Source organism: Scyliorhinus torazame, chromosome 5, assembly GCF_047496885.1.
Source record: "Scyliorhinus torazame isolate Kashiwa2021f chromosome 5, sScyTor2.1, whole genome shotgun sequence".
NCBI classification, from domain to species: Eukaryota; Metazoa; Chordata; class Chondrichthyes; order Carcharhiniformes; family Scyliorhinidae; genus Scyliorhinus; species Scyliorhinus torazame.
This window is the reverse complement of record NC_092711.1, coordinates 132823532-132840191: the sequence shown is the minus strand read 5'-3', so window position 1 is coordinate 132840191 and position 16660 is coordinate 132823532. Positions and strand designations below refer to the sequence as shown.

The window sequence follows — 16660 nt, the reverse complement described above, 5'->3', positions numbered from 1 at the left end:
CTTCCCTATCCCTCCCCTCCCCTCTCCCCTTCCCTCCCCCTCCCTCCCACTCCCTCCCTCTCCCTCCCCTCTCCCTCCCTCTTCCCTCCCCTCCCTCCTCCCTCTCCCCTCCCCCCCTCCCTCTCCCCTTCCCTCCTCCCCTCCCTCCCTCTCCCTCCCTCACTCTCCCCTCCCTCCCTCTCTCCCTCCCTCCTCCCCTCCCTCCACCCTTCCCCTCCCTCCCTCCCCACTCCTCCCTCCCTCCCTCTCCCCTCCCTCCCTCCCTCCCTCCCTCCCTCCCTCTCCCTCCCTCCTCCCTCCCTCCCTCCCTCCCTCCCTCCTCCCTTCCCTCCCTCCCTCCCTCTCCCCTTCCTCCCCCTCCCCCTCTCCCCTCCCCTCCCTCCCTCTCCCCTTCTCCCTCCCTCCCTCTCCTTCCCCTCCCTCCCTCTCCCTCTCCCCTTCCCTCCCTCTCCCCCTTCCCTCCCACTCTCCCTCCTTCCCTCCCTCTCCCCTTCCCCTTCCCCTCCCTCCCCTCCCTCCCCCTTCTCCCTCCCCTCCTTCCCTTCACCCACGCAAAAACCCCCCGTCTGCCATCAGGGGGGCCTCTCGTATAAGAACGATTGCAGGAAGAATTTCCTCTTTCAAACAGTAGTGAATGTTTTGGCGGAGTGGTAGCACTCTGGCTTCACAGTGCCAGGGTCCCAGGTTCGATTCCCGGCTTGGGTCACTGTCTGTGTGGAGTCTGCACGTTCTCCCCGTGGGTTTCCTCCGGGTGCTCCGGTTTCCTCCCCACAAGTCCCGAAAGACGTGCTGTTGGGTGAATTGGACATTCTGAATTCTCCCTCTGTGACCCGGACAGGCTCCGGAATGTGGCGACTGGGGGATTTTCACAGTAACTTCATTGCAGCGTTAATGTCAGCCCACTTGTGACAATAAAGATTATTGTTATTAGGAAGCTGTGCAGGCCAAGTCCTTGAACAATTTCAAGGCCGAGATCGACAGGTATCAATGGTGCGATGACGGGTTCCGGGGAGAAGGCAGGACAGTGGACCGAGCGAGTGTTAGATCAGCCACATCTTATTAAATGGCGGAGCAGGCTCGAACGGCTGAAGGGCCGACTCCGTTCCTATTTGTCATTGTCTCTCCCGCCTCCCTCCATTGTGCTCCCTGCCTCAAACTCTCCCTTGTTCCCATTCCCCCCCCACCCCCCCCCCCCCCCCCCCCCCCCCCCCGAGTTCTCTCGCAATGACCACTATCTGTTTCAGGCGCTGAGTGACATTGAGGTTGCCATCAAAGTGGTGAAATCGGAGCTGGAGAGTACGGAGAATCCACTGGACCGACAGTATCACTCACTGCAATGCAGCCTTCAGCCACTGGAGCACGCCGCACAGGAATTCAAGGTCTGTGGTCCGAACCCCTGTGAAAAGGTGGAATGTTTGATGGGGTATTGGGTGGGGGGGGGGGCTGTTCACACACTGAGACAGAAAATACTCAACCCCTCCCAGGACAGGTACAGCACGGGGTTAGATACAGCGTAAAGCTCCCTCTACACTGTCCCCATCAAACACTCCCAGGACAGGTACAGCACGGGGTTAGATACAGAGTAAAGCTCCCTCTACACTGTCCCCATCAAACACTCCCAGGACAGCTACAGCACGGGGTTAGATACAGAGTAAAGCTCCCTCTACACTGTCCCCATCAAACACTCCCAGGACAGGTACAGCACGGGGTTAGATACAGAGTAAAGCTCCCTCTACACTGTCCCCATCAAACACTCCCAGGACAGGTACAGCACGGGGTTAGATACAGAGTAAAGCTCCCTCTACACTGTCCCCCATCAAACACTCCCAGGACAGGTACAAGCACGGGGTTAGATACAGAGTAAAGCTCCCTCTACACTGTCCACATCAAACACTCCCAGGACAGGTACAGCACGGGGTTAGATACAGAGTAAAGCTCCCTCTACACTGTCCCCATCAAACACTCCCAGGACAGGTACAGCACGGGGTTAGATACAGAGTAAAGCTCCCTCTACACTGTCCCCATGAAACACTCCCAGGACAGGTACAGCACGGGGTTAGATACAGAGTAAAGCTCCCTCTACACTGTCCACATCAAACACTCCCAGGACAGGTACAGCACGGGGTTAGATACAGAGTAAAGCTCCCTCTACACTGTCCCCATCAAACACTCCCAGGACAGGTACAGCACGGGGTTAGATACAGAGTAAAGCTCCCTCTACACTGTCCACATCAAACACTCCCAGGACAGGTACAGCACGGGGTTAGATACAGAGTAAAGCTCCCTCTACACTGTCCCCATCAAACACTCCCAGGACAGGTACAGCACGGGGTTAGATACAGAGTAAAGCTCCCTCTACACTGTCCCCATCAAACACTCCCAGGACAGGTACAGCACGGGGTTAGATACAGAGTAAAGCTCCCTCTACACTGTCCCCATCAAACACTCCCAGGACAGGTACAGCACGGGGTTAGATACAGAGTAAAGCTCCCTCTACACTGTCCACATCAAACACTCCCAGGACAGGTACAGCACAGGGTTAGATACAGAGTAAAGCTCCCTCTACACTGTCCCCATCAAACACTCCCAGGACAGGGACAGCACGGTGTTAGATACAGAGTAAAGCTCCTTCTACACTGTCCCCATCAAACACTCCCAGGACGGGTACAGCACAGGGTAGATACAGAGTAAAGCTCCCTCTACACTGTCCCCATCAAACACTCCCAGGACAGGTACAGCACGGGGTAGATACAGAGTAAAGCTCCCTCTACACTGTCCCCATCAAACACTCCCAGGACAGGTACAGCACGGGGTTAGATACAGAGTAAAGCTCCCTCTACACTGTCCCCATCAAACACTCCCAGGACAGGTACAGCACGGGGTTAGATACAGAGCAAAGCTCCCTCTACACTGTCCCCATCAAACACTCCAGGACAGGTACAGCATGGGGTTAGATACAGAGTAAAGCTCCCTCTACACTGTCCCCATCAAACACTCCAGGACAGGTACAGCATGGGGTTAGATACAGAGTAAAGCTCCCTCTACACTGTCCCCATCAAACACTCCCAGGACAGGTACAGTACGGGGTTAGATACAGAGTAAAGCTCCCGCTACACTGTCCCCATCAAACACTCCCAGGACAGATACAGCACGGGGTTAGATACAGAGTAAAGCTCCCTCTACACTGTTCCCATCAAACACTCCCAGGACAGGGACAGCACGGAGTTAGATACAGAGTAAAGCTCCCTCTACACTGTCCCCCATCAAACACGCCCAGGACAGGTACAGCACGGGGCTAGATACAGAGTAAAGCTCCCTCTACACTGTCCCCATCAAACACTCCCAGGACAGGTACAGCACGGGGTTAGATACAGAGTAAAGCTCCCTCTACACTGTCCCCATCAAACACTCCCAGGATAGGTACAGCACGGGGTTAGATACAGAGTAAAGCTCCCTCTACCCTGTCCCCCATCAAACACTCCAGGACAGGTACAGCACGGGATTAGATACAGAGTAAAGCTCCCTCTCCACTGTCCCATCAAACACTCCCAGGACAGGTACAGCACGGGGTTAGATACAGAGTAAAGCTCCCTCTACACTGTCCCCATCAAACACTCCCAGGACAGGTACAGCACGGGGTTAGATACAGAGTAAAGCTCCCTCTACACTGTCCCCCATCAAACACGCCCAGGACAGGTACAGCACGGGGCTCGATACAGAGTAAAGCTCCCTCTACACTGTCCCCATCAAACACTCCCAGGACAGGTACAGCACGGGGTTAGATACAGAGTAAAGCTCCCTCTACACTGTCCACATCAAACACTCCCAGGACAGGTACAGCACGGGGTTAGATACAGAGTAAAGCTCCCTCTACACTGTCCACATCAAACACTCCCAGGACAGGTACAGCACGGGGTTAGATACAGAGTAAATCTCCCTCTACACTGTCCCCATCAAACACTCCAGGACAGGTACAGCACGAGGTTAGATACAGAGTAAAGCTCCCTCTACACTGTCCCCATCAAACACTCCCAGGTCAGGTACAGCACGGGGTTAGATACAGAGTAAAGCTCCCCTCTGCACTGTCCCCATCAAACACTCCCAGGACAGGTACAGCACGAGGTTAGATACAGAGTAAAGCTCCCTCTACTCTGTCCCCATCAAACACTCCCAGGACAGGTACAGCACGGGGTTAGATACAGAGTAAAGCTCCCTCTCCACTGTCCCCATCAAACACTCCCAGGACAGGTACAGCACGGGGTTAGATACAGAGTAAAGCTCCCTCTCCACTGTCCCCATCAAACACTCCCAGGACAGGTACAGCACGGGGTTAGATACAGAGTAAAGCCCCCTCTACACTGTCCCCATCAAACACTCCCAGGACAGGTACAGCACGGGGTTAGATACAGAGTAAAGCTCCCTCTGCAACAATTTTCTTTGGGGTTGGGGGAGACCGTCAATTACAGCTCCCGAAAAACTCACTATTTGTTCACCTCTCTTCACTCTCTATCCTGCTCAGGTCATCGAGAAATATCTGCAGTCCACCCATGCCTCCACTCACCAGGACTACACCATGAAACTGCTGGAGGTCTTCGACATGGAGAAGGAGGGAGAGGGCGATTCGTTCCGCGCTGACCTGGATAACAGGTGGGTCACACACCTGAATCACTGAGGTCGGACAGTGGGAACCCATATCCCAATCCTCTCTCCCTCTCAGGGAGATATCTGTACACTGACTGGTATCTCCCAGTCCCCTCTCTCAGGGAGATATCTGTACACTGACTGGTGTCTCTCAGTCCCCTCTCTCTCAGGGAGATATCTGTACACTGACTGGTGTCTCTCAGTCCCCTCTCTCAGAGAGATATCTGTACACTGACTGGTGTCTCTCAGTCCCCTCTCTCTCTCAGGGAGATATCTGTACGCTGACTGGTGTCTCTCAGTCCCCTCTCTCTCAGGGAGATATCTGTACAGTGACTGGTGTCTCTCAGTCCCCTCTCTCTCAGGGAGATATCTGTACACTGACTGGTGTCTCTCACTCCCCTCTCTCTCAGGGAGATATCTGTACACTGACTGGTGTCTCTCAGTCCCCTCTCTCTCAGGGAGATATCTGTACACTGACTGGTGTCTCTCAGTCCCCTCTCTCTCTCAGGGAGATATCTGTACACTGACTGTTGTTTCTCAGTCCCCTCTCTCTCAGGGAGATATCTGTACACTGACTGGTGTCTCTCAGTCCCCTCTCTCTCAGGGAGATATCTGTACACTGACTGGTGTCTCTCAGTCCCCTCTCTCTCAGGGAGATATCTGTACACTGACTGGTGTCTCTCAGTCCCCTCTCTCTCAGGGAGATATCTGTACACTGACTGGTGTCTCTCAGTCCCCTCTCTCTCAGGGAGATATCTGTACACTGACTGGTGTCTCTCAGTCCCCTCTCAGGGAGATATCTGTACACTGACTGGTGTCTCTCAGGCCCCTCTCTCTCAGGGAGATATCTGTACACTGACTGGTGTCTCTCAGTCCCCTCTCTCTCAGGGAGATATCTGTACACTGACTGGTGTCTCTCAGTCCCCTCTCACTCAGGGAGATATCTGTACACTGACTGGTGTCTCTCAGTCCCCTCTCTCTCTCACGGAAATATCTGTACACTGACTGGTGTCTCTCAGTCCCCTCTCTGCCAGGGAGATATCTGTACACTGACTGGTGTCTCTCAGTTCCTTCTCTCTCTCAGGGAGATATCTGTACACTGACTGGTGTCTCTCAGTCCCCTCTCTCTCAGGGAGATATCTGTACACTGACTGGTGTCTCTCAGTCCCCTCTCTCTCAGTGAGATATATGTACACTGACTGGTGTCTCTCAGTCCCCTCTCTCTCAGGGAGATATCTGTACACTGACTGGTGTCTCTCAGTCCCCTCTCCCTCAGGGAGATATCTATACATTGACTGGTGTCTATCAGTCCCCTCGCTCCCAGGGAGATATCTGTACACTGGCTGGTGTTTCTTGGTCCCCAGACTCTCAGGGAGATATCTGTGCACTGACTGGTGTCTCTCAGTCCCCTCTCTCTCAGGGAGATATCTGTACACTGACTGGTGTCTGTCAGTCCCCTCTCTCTCAGGGAGATATCTGTACACTGACTGGTGTCTCTCAGGATGATTTGTGTTCAGCAACCTCAGACTCGCTTCTTTTAACCTTTTGTTTCCAGTTTTTTGGAGTAGGCTTGGTTGTACTGGACTTTAGTAATTCTGAAAAAAGAGCATTGCTGTTCACAAAAATTGGCTTGGCGGGATCTATCCTCTGCAAGCAAAAGGGACACGTCCAGGCGTTGCACTTTTTTGTTAGGTTAAAAGCGTGAGGGAACGGGGGGGGGGGGTTGTTTGTAAAGGTGAAAAATTTTGTTTAAAAATTCTTAATAAATATATATTTTTTAAAAGAAAGCATGAGGGAACACAATGTCATTCCCCTGTTGTTTTCCATGGTAACGCCTGAACCGATCAGTGTTCCCTTCCCCTTGTTGCCTTTGAAATTTTGTGTTCTTGGATTTGTCCTGATGAGTCCAAGGCTAAAAGCTTTGGCGATACGTCTCTTTCTCTCTCCTCAGTGACTTGAATGTAAGGTGTTGACCTGCAGGGCGGGTTTCAAGTCACGCACCCTCCAGATGTCCAGCCTTGGCCGCTGGCTCTCTGATGGGCGTTTACGTCAGGGTGACCAGTGAGAGATGAGCCCAACTGGTTGGGGGACTGGGTCACGCAGGAGAGGGTCTTGGGGTTGGCGGGAGCCGAAAATTGGGGGAGGAGGGGAACAGGGAAGAGTAGGAATGAGATTTCGACCGTGGAGCTGATGCGTCAGGGGAGCCTCCGGCAGCGGCCCGTGGGCTGGGGTCTCAATGGGTTGCGCCCAGATTCTGGATGTGCCCCTCAGCTTCCGCCCTGATGCACTGTCTCTCTCTATACCTTTCTCTCTCGCAGACAGCTCTTGTGGCATGGTTCCCGTCTCTCCAACTGGGTGAGCATCCTGAAGCAGGGTTTGAGAATCGCTCCTCCCGAGGCTCCTGTGACTGGCTATATGGTGAGTGAGCGTCGCAGTGACGGCAGCGGAACCTCCCACACTGACTGCAACGTTACAGCAGGGATGTCTCCCACTGGGGCTAAGCATTCGCTCTTAAAAGGACGTTCTCTCACCTCGGGGACTAACTGATAGACTTTCTCTTCAAGGGACATTCTCTCTCACCGGGGACCAATTGATGCATTCGCTCTTAACTGATCATTCTCTCAACCCGGGGACTAACTGATAGACTTTCTCTTCAAGGGACATTCTCTCACCCCGGGACTAACTGATAGACTTTCTCTTAAAGGGACATTCTCTCACCCTGGGACTAACTGATAGACTTTCTCTTAAAGGGACATTCTCTCACCCTGGGACTAACTGATAGACTTTCTCTTAAAGGGACATTCTCTTTCACCTGGGACTAATTGATGCATTCACTCTTAAAGGGTCATTCTCTCAACCAGGGACTAACTGATAGACTTTCTCTTAAAGGGACATTCTCTCACCCCGGGACTAACTGATAGACTTTCTCTTAAAGGGACATTCTCTCACCCTGGGACTAACTGATAGACTTTCTCTTAAAGGGACATTCTCTTTCACCTGGGACTAATTGATGCATTCACTCTTAAAGGGACATTCTCTCACCCCGGGACTAACTGATAGACTTTCTCTGAAAGGGACATTCTCTTTCACCTGGGACTAATTGATGCATTCACTCTTAAAGGGACATTCTCTCACCCTGGGACTAACTGATAGACTTTCTCTTAAAGGGACAATTTCTCTCACCTGGGACTAATTGATGCATTCACTCTTAAAAGGACATTCTCGCACCAGGGACTAACTGATAGACTTTCTCTTACAGGGACATTGATGAGACAATTATGTAATGATATTGTCACTGGACTGGCAATCCGGAGACCCAGGATAATGCTCTGGGGACCCAGGTTCAAATCCCACATTGGCAGATGGTGAAATGTGACTTGAATGAAAACGTGGATTTAAACGATTGTCGTAAAAACCCGTCTGGTTCACTAATGTCCAGTTTAGAGAAGGAAGCATTCCTTTCCTGGTCTGACCGACATGTGACTCCGAATGCCCCCTCCAGGGTAATTAGGGATGGGGATTCAATGCTGCGCCACATCCCATCAATAGGGGAGGGGGAAAACTGCTGCTCACTCTTTTGTTTTTAAATTTAGAGTAGCCAATTATCTTTCTTTTCCAATTAAGGGGCAATTTAGCGTGGCCAATCCACCTACCCTGCACATCTTTGGGTTGTGGGGGCGAAACCCACGCAAACACGGGGAGAATGTGCAAACTCCACACGGACAGTGACCCAGAGCCGGGATCGAACCTGGGACCCCGGCGCCGTGAGGCAGCAGCGCTAACCACTGTGCCGCCGTGCTGCCCGTTGATGCAGCCACTCTTAAAGGGGTATTCACTCTCACCGGGGGACTAATTCATTCATGGGATGTGGGTGTTTATTACCCATCCTTAAAGGCCTTTGAACTGAGTGGCTTGCCAAGCCATTTTAGAGGACAGCTAAGAAATCAGCCACATTGCTGTGGGCCTGGAGTCACATGTTGGCCAGACCAGGTAAGGATGGCAGATTTCCTTCCCTGAAGGATATTGGTGAACCCGATGAGTGTTTACCACAATCCACGGGCATCATTAAGACTTTCATTTCTCGACCTTTTTGTTGAATTTGAATTTCTCCATTTGCTGCGGTGGGGTTTGACCCCAAGTCCCAGAGCATTACCCTGGGTGTCCTGGATTACCAGTCCCGCGACAATATCCCTACCTCCCCTCAGTTGGGCGGCACGGAAGCACAGTGGTTAGCACTGTGGCTTCACAGCGTCAGGGTCCCAGGTTCGATTCCCGGCTCGGGTCACCGCCTGTGCGGAGTCTGCACGTCCTCCCCGCGTCTGCGTGGGTTTCCTCCGGGTGCTCCGGTTTCCTCCCACAGTCCAAAGACGTGCAGGTTAGGTGGATTGGCCGTGGTAAATTGCCCTTCGTGAACAAAAAAGGTTAGGAGGGGTTATTGGGTTACGGGGATAGGGTGGAAGTGAGGGCTTAAGTGGGTCGGTGCAGACTCGATGGGCCGAATGGCCTCCTGCACTGTATGTTCTATGAAAAGGGACATTCACTCACATCGGGTCTCCCACACGCTGCGAAAGGAGCATCCCCTCTCACGAGGGTCTAACTGGGGCACTCACAGCAACAAGAACGACGACGCACATTTACATAGCTCCGTCAGTGCAAAAAATAAACGTCCCGAGGTGGTGATGAAACTTGAGCTTGAAACTGAGCCACGAAGGAGGTACGAGGAAGATAACACGCAGCTCGGTCCAAGAGGGTCCGCTTTAAGGAGCGTCTCATAGGAGGGATGGAAATCCTGAACCCGGGGTCCAGCTGCCAATGGCGGGGGGGGGGGGGGGGGGGGGGGGTTTGGAAAGATCTTGGAGGGCCGTGTGCGCGGAGGAGATGACAGAGACACGAAGGCAGACGAGAGCCGTTCCACCCGACCGGATGGCGGGGGGGGGGGGGGGGGGGGGGGGGGGGGTTGACCCCGCCAAAAGCTGAGGACGGGAAGAGAAGGAGGAGGAGTGAAAGTTTACCCTCGTCACGGTCGATTAGAGAGCTAATGGAGGTATTTAACATCAGAGTAAGGACGTTACCCTCTGTAAGGGGCACTGGTGAGACCATACCCCGAGTACCGTGCACAGCTGTGGTCGTCTCACTGAAGGAAGGGTGTAAATGTGTCTGATGCGGTTCAGGGGAGGTTTGAACAAAATGGATACCTGGAATGGGTGGGTTGTCTGATGAGGAAAGGTGTGACAGGTTTGGCTTGTTTCCACTGGATTTCAGAGGAGTGAGGATTTTTCGGGGACGGGAACTTGATTGGAGTAAATAAGATCCCAAACAGTCTCGGCAAGGTAGACATGGAAAGGATGTTTCCGCTTGAGGGCAAGTCCAGAACTTGTGTGGGGGCATTAACGGACACACACACACACACACACACACCCTGCTATGAAGCTTGCCTATTTTGTGCTGATGGACAGTCTCGGGCTATTCTGGCTAATAGAGTTGGTACTGAACCCCGCGCAGAGCATAAAACTTCAGCGGGGTGGGGGAGGACGTTAAGAGGGGCAAGTAACCTCGAGCAATGCAGGGCGAGGGCGGTGATGGCAAAGCAAACACCAGGGATTCCTCCTGAACGCGCACCATGGTCGGGGCCACTGCTGAGTGTCTTGAGGTGGACGGGGAGGAGGTGCGCCGCGTGCGCCACATGGTGGCAGCTTGGCCGTTTGCGTACCTTGCGTCGCCCGGAGTTCAGAAGATGGAGGAGCAATGAGCCGAGGTGCGGAAGGAATCGGCATGGTAGACAGAGAGAGAAAAACGTGTCCTTCTGTGGGAGAGAGGCCTAGAGCTAGTGGACCTTGAAGATCAAGAGCCGGCCTGGTCATCCAAAACTGAGAAGACTGGTGGATTTATGTTTGGGAGGGATATTTAGGGTGATGGAACCAAGGCAGGGAGATCGGCCACGGGCTGTTCGAATGGTGGAGCAGGCTCAAGGAGCTGAACAGCTCCCCGCTGTTCCAGCCTACTCACCTTTGCCAGCCCTCGTCGAAGCCATTCTTCTTCTCCCCCCTCCTTCCCTCCCCCCAAAACCCCTCCCACCTGACACCACCCAATAGGTATACAGAGGCTGCGGACTACGTCCCCAGACCCTCCGAAGGCTGTTGGTGCCTCGAGGCCAGGGGTGAGGAGCTGAAATTGTACGGGGTCTTGGTGAGGCCGCACCCGGAGCACTGGGTAAATATCTGGTCTCCTTGCGTGCGGAGGGATGTACCGGCATCGGAGGCCGATCAGAGAAGGTTCACGGGACCGATTCCCGGGATGAAGGGGGTTTATCCGATGAGGAAAGGTTGAGCCGGTCGGGGATTGTAACCATTGGAGTTTGGAAAGAACCAGAGGAGATCTTATTGGAACGGATCAGATTGTTTTTTGTAATATAAATTTAGAGTACCCAATTCATTTTTTCCAATTAAGGGGCAATTTTAGCGTGGCCAATCCACCTATCCTGCTCATCTTTGGGTTGTGGGGGCGAAACCCACGCAAACACGGGGAGAATGTGCAAACTCCACACTGACAGTGACCCAGAGCCGGGATCGAACCTGGGACCTCGGTGCCGTGAGGCAGCGGTGCTACCCGCTGTGCCACCCCGCTGCCCTGAAACGGATCAGATTCTGAGGGGGGGTTTGGCAGGGTGGACGCTGAGAGGATGTTTCCCCCTCGTGGAGGGGGGTGAAATCTAGAACTGTGGGGGAGACAGTTTAAAAATAAGGGGCTCTCGTATTGAAGACGGAGAGGAGGAGGAATTTCTTCTCTCGGAGGGTGGTCAGTCTGGAATATATTCAAGGCCTGAGTTACAGAGATTTCTGATCGACAAGGGTGTCGAGGGGAGACTGGAAAGTGGAGTTGAGGCCTACGACCAGATCAGCCGCCATATTCTGGAATGGAGGAACAGGCTCGAAGGCCGAAAGCCTGTACTCCTGCACCGTTTCCGTTTCCTGGTGCTCTAACAAGAGGGCAGCGATTGGTCTGAAAGTGTACTGTCGGGTATTGTGTTTGTGCCTCTGTCACTGTGTTTAATGTGAGTTTGCTCTGGGTACTGACTGTCTGCTGCTGTGATGTGACAGGAAACCACAGCAGTCGTGCATTTCTTCCTCTCACTCTCTCCCATTCTCCCCTCACAGTTTGGAAAGGGAATATACTTTGCAGACATGTCCTCCAAGAGTGCCAATTATTGCTTTGCCACCCGTGAGCGAAACGTCGGATTCCTGCTGTTGTGCGAGGTAAGGAGCGAGGGGCCACGGATTGTGTCCATGGAACCTACCATGCCCCTCAATTACAGACTGGAATTTAACTCACTCCCGGGTATCTGTTATTCTGTATATAAACCACCCAAACCACTCAATTAGATTCCAGTCTGTAACTCACTCCCGGATATCTGTTATTCTATATATAAACCACCCAAACACCTCGATTAGATTCCAGTCTGTAACTCACTCACGGATATCCGTTATTCTATATATACACCACCCAAATCCCTCGATTAGATTCTAGTCTGCAACTCACTCCTGGGTATCTGTTATTCTATATATAAACCACCCAAACCCCTTGATTAGATTCCAGCCTGTAACTCACTCCCGGGTATCTGTTATTCTATATATAAACCACCCAAACCCCTCGATTAGATTCCAGTCTGTAACTCACTCCCGGGTATCTGTTATTCTATATATAAACCAACCAAACCCCTCCATTAGATTCCAGTCTGTAACTCACTCCCGGGTATCTGTTATTCTATATATAAACCACCTAAACCCCTCTATTCGATTCCAGTCTGTAACTCACTCCCGGTATCTGTTATTCTGTACATAAACCACCCAAACCCCTCGATTAGATTCTAGTCTGTAACTCTCTCCCGGGTATCTGTTATTCTATATGTAGACCACCCAAACCCCTCTATTAGATTCCAGTCTGTAACTCACTCCTGGGTATCTGTTATTCTATATATAAACCACCCAAACCCCTTGATTAGATTCCAGCCTGTAACTCACTCTCGGGTATCTGTTATTCTATATATAAACCACCCAAACCCCTCGATTAGATTCCAGTCTGTAACTCACTCCTGGGTATCTGTTATTCTATATATAAACCACCCGAACACCTCAATTAGATTCCAGTCTGTAACTCACTCCCGGGTATCTGTTATTCTATATATAAACCACCCGAACCCATCAATTAGATTCCAGTCTGTAACTAACTCCCGGGTATCTGTTATTCTATATATAATCCACCCGAACCCCTCGATTGGATTGCAGTCTGTAACTCACTCCCGGGTATCTGTTATTCTATACATAAACCACCCAAACCCCTCGATTAGATTCCAGTCTGTAACTCACTCCCGGGTATTTGTTATTCTATATATAAACCACCCAAACCCCTCGATTAGATTCCAGTCTGTAACTCACTCCCGGGTATCTGTTATTCTATATATAAACCACCCGAACCCCTCGATTAGATTCCAGTCTGTAACACACTCCCGGGTATCTGTTATTCTATGTATAAACTACCCGAACACCTCGATTAGATTCCAGTCTGTAACTCACTCCCGGGTATCTGTTATATATATATATATATATATATATAAACCATCCGTACCCCTCGAATGGATTGCAGTCTGTAACTCACTCCCGGGTATGTTATTCTATATATTAACCAACCAAACCCCTCGATTATATTCCAGTCTGTAACTCACTCCCGGGTATCTGTTATTCTATATATAACCCACCCGAACCCCTCGATTAGATTCCAGTCTGTAACTCACTCCCGGGTATCTGTTATTCTATATATAAACCACCCAAACCCCTCGATTGGATTGCAGTCTGTAACTCACTCCCGGGTATCTGTTATTCTATATATAAACCAACCAAACCCCTCGATTAGATTCCAGTCTGTAACTCACTCACGGGTATCTGTTATTCTATATATAAACCATGCAAACCCCTCGATTAGATTCCAGTCTGTAACTCACTCCCGGGTATCTGTTATTCTATATATAAACCACCCAAACCCCTCAATTAGATTCCAGTCTGTAACTCACTCCCGGGTATCTGTTATTCTATATATAAACCACCCAAACCCCTCGATTAGATTCCAGTCTGTAACTCACTCCCGGGTATCTGTTATTCTATATATAAACCACCCAAACCCCTCGATTGGATTGCAGTCTGTAACTCAATCCCAGGTATCTGTTATTCTATATATAAACCAACCAAACCCCTTGATTAGATTCCAGTCTGTAACTCACTCCCGGGTATCTGTTATTCTATATATAAACCATGCAAACCCCTCGATTAGATTCCAGTCTGTAACTCACTCCCGGGTATCAGTTATTCTATATATAAACCACCCGAACCTCTCAATTAGATTCCAGTCTGTAACTCACTCCCGGGTATCTGTTATTCTATATATAAACCACCCGAACCCCTCGATTGGATTGCAGTCTGTAACTCACTCCCGGGTATCTGTTATTCTATATATAAACCACCCGAACCCCTCGATTAGATTCCAGTCTGTAACTCGCTCCCGGGTATCTGTTATTCTATATATTAACCACACAATCCCCTCGATTAGATTCCAGTCTGTAACTCACACCCGGGTATCTGTTATTCTGTATATAAACCAACCGAACCCCTCGATTAGATTCCAGTCTGTAACTCACTCCCGGGTATCTGTTATTCTATATATAAACCACCCAAACCCCTTGATTAGATTCCAGTCTGTAACTCACTCCCGGATATCTGTTATTCTATATATAAACCATCCAAACCCCTCGATTAGATTCCAGTCTGTAACTCACTCCCGGGCATCTGTTATTCTATACATAAACCACCCGAACCCTTCGATTAGATTCCAGTCTGTAACTCACTCCCGGGTATCTGTTATTCTATATATAAACCACCCGAACCCCTCAATTAGATTCCAGTCTGTAACTCACTCCCGGGTATCTGTTATTCTATATATAAACCACCCATACCCCTCAATTAGATTCCAGACTGTAACTCACTCCCGGGTATCTGTTATTCTATGTATAAACCACCCTAACACCTCGATTAGATTCCAGTCTGTAACTCACTCCCGGGCATCTGTTATTCTATATATAAACCATCCGAACCCCTCGAATGGATTGCAGTCTGTAACTCACTCCCGGGTATCTGTTATTCTATATATAAACCACCCAAACCCCTCGATTAGATTCCAGTCTGTAACTCACTCCCGGGTATCTGTTATTCTATATATAAACCACCCGAACCCCTCGATTGGATTGCAGTCTGTAACTCACTCCCGGGTATCTGTTATTCTATATATAAACCACCCAAACCCCTCGATTGGATTGCAGTCTGTAACTCAATCCCGGGTATCTGTTATTCTATATATAAACCAACCAAACCCCTTTATTAGATTCCAGTCTGTAACTCACTTCCGGTTATCTGTTATTCTATATATAAACCATGCAAACCCCTCGATTAGATTCCAGTCTGTAACTCACACCCGGGTATCAGTTATTCTATATGTAAACCACCCAAACCCCTCGATTAGATTCCAGTCTGTAACTCACTCCCGGGTATCTGTTATTCTATATATAAACCACCCAAACCCCTCGATTAGATTCCAGTCTGTAACTCACTCCCGGGTATCTGTTATTCTATATATAACCCACCCGAACCCCTCGATTAGATTCCAGTCTGTAACTCACTCCCGGGTATCTGTTATTCTATATATAAACCACCCAAACCCCTCGATTGGATTGCAGTCTGTAACTCACTCCCGGGTATCTGTTATTCTATATATAAACCAACCAAACCCCTCGATTAGATTCCAGTCTGTAACTCACTCACGGGTATCTGTTATTCAATATATAAACCATGCAAACCCCTCGATTAGATTCCAGTCTGTAACTCACTCCCGGGTATCTGTTATTCTATATATAAACCATGCAAACCCCTCGATTAGTTTCCAGTCTGTAACTCACTCCCGGGTATCAGTTATTCTATATATAAACCACCCGAACCCCTCAATTAGATTCCAGTCTGTAACTCACTCCCGGGTATCTGTTATTCTATATATAAACCACCCGAACCCCTCGATTGGATTGCAGTCTGTAACTCACTCCCGGTAATCTGTTATTCTATACATAAACCACCCGAACCCCTCGATTAGATTCCAGTCTGTAACTCACTCCCGGGTATCTGTTATTCTATATATTAACCACACAATCCCCTCGATTAGATTCCAGTCTGTAACTCACACCCGGGTATCTGTTATTCTATATATAAACCAACCAAACCCCTCGATTAGATTCCAGTCTGTAACTCACTCCCGGGTATCTGTTATTCTATATATAAACCACCCAAACCCCTCGATTAGATTCCAGTCTGTAACTCACTCCCGGGTATCTGTTATTGTATATATAAACCACCCAAACCCCTCGATTAGATTCCAGTCTGTAACTCACTCCCGGGTATCAGTTATTCTATATATAAACCACCCGAACCCCTCGATTGGATTGCAGTCTGTAACTCACTCCCGGGTATCTGTTATTCTATACATAAACCACCCAAACCCCTCGATTAGATTCCAGTCTGTAACTCACTCCCGGGTATCTGTTATTCTATGTATAAACCACCCTAACACCTCGATTAGATTCCAGTCTGTAACTCACTCCCGGGCATCTGTTATTCTATATATAAACCATCCGAACCCCTCGAATGGATTGCAGTCTGTAACTCACTCCCGGGTATCTGTTATTCTATATATAAACCACCCAAACCCCTCGATTAGATTCCAGTCTGTAACTCACTCCCGGGTATCTGTTATTCTATATATAAACCACCCAAACCCCTCGATTAAATTCCAGTCTGTAACTCACTCCCGGGTATCTGTTATTCTATATATAAACCACCGAAACCCCTCGATTGGTTTGCAGTCTGTAACTCAATCCCGGGTATCTGTTATTCTATATATAAACCAACCAAACCCCTTTATTAGATTCCAG

At 49.9% G+C, this 16660-nt stretch overlaps 1 protein-coding gene across 1 annotated transcript in view; it reads left to right on the top strand.

Moving 5' to 3' along the window:
- parp2 (poly (ADP-ribose) polymerase 2) overlaps nt 1-16660 on the top strand; it is a 113631-nt gene that overhangs the window by 50991 nt on the left and 45980 nt on the right. The window contains 4 exon segments of the mRNA XM_072501356.1: nt 1245-1379; nt 4520-4647; nt 6960-7059; nt 11796-11894. Of these exon segments, the coding sequence (XP_072357457.1) occupies nt 1245-1379; nt 4520-4647; nt 6960-7059; nt 11796-11894 (462 nt within the window).